The sequence below is a fragment of the Chrysochloris asiatica genome, unplaced genomic scaffold (genome assembly GCF_000296735.1).
Source record: "Chrysochloris asiatica unplaced genomic scaffold, ChrAsi1.0 scaffold00146, whole genome shotgun sequence".
Lineage (NCBI taxonomy): Eukaryota > Metazoa > Chordata > Mammalia > Afrosoricida > Chrysochloridae > Chrysochloris > Chrysochloris asiatica.
The window spans coordinates 3,806,848-3,812,073 of NW_006408664.1; the positions used below are offsets into that span (position 1 = coordinate 3,806,848).

At 36.5% G+C, this 5,226-nt stretch overlaps 1 protein-coding gene across 1 annotated transcript; it reads right to left on the reverse strand.

Annotated features, from left to right (window-relative positions):
* Positions 1 to 885: 885 nt before the first annotated feature.
* On the reverse strand, positions 886 to 4,079 carry SMIM8 (small integral membrane protein 8). The gene is made up of 2 exons (XM_006870633.1): positions 3,924 to 4,079; positions 886 to 1,044 (listed from the first exon to the last, which is right to left on the reverse strand). The coding sequence occupies exons 1-2, from the start codon at positions 4,056 to 4,058 to the stop codon at positions 886 to 888; spliced, it is 294 nt and encodes a 97-aa protein (XP_006870695.1). The 5' UTR covers positions 4,059 to 4,079.
* Positions 4,080 to 5,226: the final 1,147 nt, after the last annotated feature.

Consider the following 5,226-nt stretch of genomic DNA (forward strand, 5'->3'; position numbering starts at 1 on the left):
GGACTGCCAGGAGAATAAACAACTCTGTCTTGGAAAAAGAATGCTTCTTAGAAGCAAGGATAGTGAGATTTCATCTCTCATTCTTTGGACATGTTATCAAGAGGGACCAGTCCCCAGAAAAGTATATCCTGCTTTGAAAGTTTCATCAAAGAGAAAGACCCCAATGAGATGGAATGACACAGTGGCAGCAGCAATGGATTAAAACATAACAATTTTGAGGATGGCACAGGACCAGGCAGTGTTTCATTCTGTAGTATACAGGGTCTCTAGGAATCGAAGTTGATTGGACAGCTACTAACTTTGAAATGACTGCTTCCTTTCTTCACAAACTGAGGTTCTACGCCACGTAGAAAATGAACACTTCCTTTAAAAACAGCAAGACTAAATTAAACCATCAGAACAGCTACAAATGTACAATTCATATTAAATTATTGAAAACGGCATGCAAATTTAACAACAATGACATTTATTTCAGCTAGATTAATAATTTTCAAAAGCTTCTTTCATTTTCATGGCATTTTTATAAAATAATTAATAGAAACACACTGAGAAATATTTTATATGGGAAAAAAAAAAAAAAAAGAAAGAAAGAAAATGTAATAGTGGCTGCCTCTGTGCAGTTCCATCAAGTCAGTTTCAACTTACTGACCCGGTATGGAGTTTCTGAGGAGCATGTGGTGAGTCTGAACCATTGACCCTGTGGTTAGTAGTACAGTGCCCATTCTATAGCACCATACAAGGAAGGCTAAATTTATTAATAGTGGTCTGATTGTCACTGCTATCTTCTTTCTTCATTACATATTCTAGAATAAGAAACATGGTACTATGTACTCATAAAGGCTTTATTTGAAAATTCTGCAGCTTTAATAAAATTCTGTAGCACTGTTAATCCCACTTGGATGTTTTCCTCCTCATATAACTGTGCCCCTCACTATCAATAGCTTCATAGAGGTCCTTTTTATTCTCTTGTGTTGCATGTAGATAACCAATATAAGCCACGCAAAGTGAAAGGGTTATTAATCCAAAAGCCATAACCGGTTTGTTCTGTCAAAGAAGAAGAAAAAAGACAAAATCTAATTAAAATGAATTATTTGAAGAGACCCAAATAATCTGTGTACTGTTCCTCTTAACATGACAAGTCTTTTTCTCTTTATGACACAACAAAAATATTTTCTATGGCAACAGTTTCAATTATAATCATTTACCCAGTTCTTTATTCAATCAACTCAACTTCTGATTATCTAGAGATTATACATGATTCTATGCTTCTCTCCCCCTGTCTTCCCCTTACCTACAACCAGAACATCTCTGACCTCCACAGTAAGACAGGTGGAAGCTGGGAAAGGAGCCAGGAGGAATAAGAAGTGTGGAAAGTGGTCTAGCACTCAGAGTTTTCCATGTTATCTGTGCAATGCAAAGAAGCCACTGAATCTTCCTCATTTGCACATCTCAGATTAGCTAATTTTACTGGGATGTGATAAAAGGATCTGTCCTTCTTGCCTGAGTCATGAATAACTGGCAAAAAGCATTTCGTGACATCTATTAGGAAGACCAACAATGACAATGTATGTGCTCTTATCCAGGAATGGTATTCTATTACCTCAAAAAAGGCACGATGATTGGCACACCTACTATGCTATGTTGTTAAGTGCCATTGAGTCGATTCTGACCCATAGCGACCCTGTATAGAGTTTCCAAGGAGCAACTGGTGAGCTTGAACCACTGACCTTGCAGTTCAAACGACTTTACAGTCTGACGTATTAGCCCACAGCGCCACACCAGGACGATGCTGCTATAATAACCTTAATTTACTGCTGGAAAATCCAAACCCTAAGTAACAAAGTGATGTAGCCCTTAATTAAAACAAACAAACAAACAAAACTTTTAATAATAGGAAAGGTATTTACAATTCCAAAGAACTTTTGTCTTATCTTTGCTACCTCCAACTCAGAAACTCTTGTTGAGTACACTCAACTAATTGGCCTTTCTTAGGTTAGTGGGAATGCACAGCAGGGATACAAATTTTTCTCTATTCTATTAGTATGTATTTTCTGCTTCTGATACCACACCTAAAGTAATACTACTATTTCAGAACTTAACTTTAACAAAAGAGAAAAGGCAAAACTTTTTCACTTGGATGAACATTTTAAAAAGCTACAGGCTCAGAGCAGTTTAAATGTCCGACTTTTAAAACACTGTTCGAAATTTTAAAACCACAGTGTGGTTGTTGTTAAGTGCTGTGGAATCAGTTTTCATAGTGACCCTGTATAAGGTTCCCAGAGTAGTTGTTGGGTTTGAACCACCAACCTTTCAGTTAGAAGTCCAGTACTTATTCCACAATGCCACACCAGGACTCCAAAAATTACATTAGTTCAAAATTATTGTTTTTTAAATTCCTAATAAGTAGATTTCATTTCTATTTATTTTTAAATAAAATTTACATCTCTTTAATGTACACCAAATCAAATAACTCATTAATTTTAATCAGAAAGTAAATGACTTATTCTATTATAGTATACATATGTATGACTTTTATCAGAATTTTTCACAAAATGTTTGTAGTATTCCTTGTATAAAAATACTATAATATATATATACATATAAGCTGAAATTGCAATCTAAAAGAATAACCAGATTTTCTTTATTTTTATTTAAATGTACTCTCTTATTTACCTAATGGAACATGAGCAAACAATAATTTCTTTCAAATTAATGCAACTATCAAAATGGCATTTAAAATAATTTGAGGCATTGATCAAGTGCAACTATTTTCCATTATAATTCTCAAATACACTAAAACTATTTAGTTTTAAGATTTTTAACCTTACACTATAGGTGTATTTGTTGTTGTTAGTGCTGTTGAGTCAGAGCTGACTCATACCAACCCTATCTAGTGTTTCTGAGGCTGGTGAGTTTGAACTGACCTTGTGGTTATCAGTTTAGTGCTTATCCTACAGCACCACACCAGGTGTGTATTTAGTAAAGGAGAATTTATGACGGTCCTTTCATGTATTTTTATTCACAGGTTATGTTACCAAAAAATAAAAAAGAGCCAGTTTTATATAAAAATACCCTATGACCCAGCAATCCCTCTACTTGGTACACATCCTCAAGAAATAAGAGCTGTGACATGAGCAGATCAATGCACAGCCATTTTCACCGCAGCAAAAAGACAGAGACAGCCTAACTGCTTAACAACAGAACAGTTACACAAACACATAATGGAATATTACGACACATTTAAGAATAATAAAGAATCTTCAAAACATCTCATAATATGGATGAACTGGAGCATTATACTGACTGAAATCAGTCAACCACAAAAGGACATGTATTGCATGAGACCACTGTGGTAAAAATCTAAGAAAAGATTTTCTTACTAAATGAAACATTCTATGATGGTTACAGGGTAGGTGGGGGGTAGAGAGGAGGGGGAGAAATAAAGTGAACAGAGGTAAATATGGCTAAATGATGGTGCATGGGGTGAACGGCAATCATTGTAATGACATGAAGTGTGTAATTTATTGAATGTGGGACTGGCAATCTGCTCTGCAAATCTTCACTAAATTCACAATAAAAAGTTAAAAAAAGAAACAAATACAAATGCTGTCAAGTTGATTACAACTCACAGACAGCCTACAGGGCAGAGTAGAACTACTCCATAGGGTTTCCACAATGATCAATGTTATGGAGGTAGATTGTCACAGCTTTCTCCCCGTTGAGAAGCTGGTGGATTCAAACCTCAGACCTTTAGTTTAGCGGCCTAGTGTTTTAACCACTGTATCACTGGGGCTCCTCCGGGTCATCTTAGTCAATAAATAATTTCCATGATAACATCAAATGTTACAGGAAAATAAAAATGGTCTATTTCTGACAGTGTACTTAGATTAGACATAAAGCCTTATTCTGAATATATTTCTTACAGGTTTAATGAAAAGCTCTGGATTCACAGCTCGAAATAAGGTTGTTGTGCGGACCCCTCTGAGTCCTGGATTGCGAAAGTCTTTTTCTTTGGGTGATTCATTTTTAAAGGCTGGGGGTTCAGGTGCTGAAGACATCTTGTTGATGATTTATTACCTAAAAACAAAACAAGACATTTTTTCCTTTCATAATGGTGTCTCTTTTAAAAATAATTTTATCCTTCCTTTTTTTTTTTTAAATCAAGACCAAATATATACCAAAAGTGACTGTCGGTTATTTTGTTACTTTGTGCAACACATATTTTGTGAACAGTGCTTTATGGTTTTGTTTAGTAAAATGGTTATATTTTCACCTCTTACCACATCCCAGTGAAGTTGTTGTTGTTGTTATGTGCCATGGAATCGGTTCCGACTCACAGCGACCCTGTACAGGGTTTCCGAGGCTGTAAATCTTTACGGGTGCAGGAAGCCTCATCTTTCTCCTGTGGAACAGGTTCGCAGCCCGATTCGTAACCACTACGCTACCAGACAGCTCCTTTCCCAATGAAGTTAAGTGCCGTCGAGTCGGTTCCGACCCATAGTGACCCTGTCAGGGATTCCGAGGGTGTAAATCTTTACAGGAGTAGAAAGCCTCATCTTCCGCGGAGCGGCTGGTAGTTTCGAACCGCTGAGCCCGATTTGTAACCACTACGCTACCAGAGCTCCTTTCCCAATGAAGTAGGCAAGGGTAAATGTTTTTGAGATGAGTCCAACATTCAAATTTAAAGACTTTGACAAATTCTTCAATGGGTCTTTGTTTAAACAAATATTCTTTATATATTGTTGTTGTTAAGTGCTGTCCAGTAGATTCCAACTCATAAGGATCCTGTATAGGATTTCCAAGGAGTGGCTGTGAGTTTGAACTGCTCACCTTGTGATTGAGTGCTTAGCCTACAGTACCACACCAGGACTTTATGAAAGCAGTATTTTTGCACTTCATTGGTTATGGAGAATATTGGGAGTTTAGTTTTTAAAACAGTCCATATTGTGGTCATGAAATACTTATGTATGCCACTCCGATGAGTAAACACTTCATCATGAGCATCTGTTTAAGTAAGAGGAATTCTCCAGACACTTTCTACACTTGTCAGGGCTTCTGAAATGCTTACTGTTGGCTCTTCCATCACTTGTTCTCCATGGATGCTGGTCATCATTTTCATCGTCATCATTATTGCTTTCTAGTACCTTTTGGAAATGTTAGCATTACTGTAGCAATTTCAGGGTCTTCTCATTCTTGAGAAATTGTTCAATTATTATCTGTAGTCAC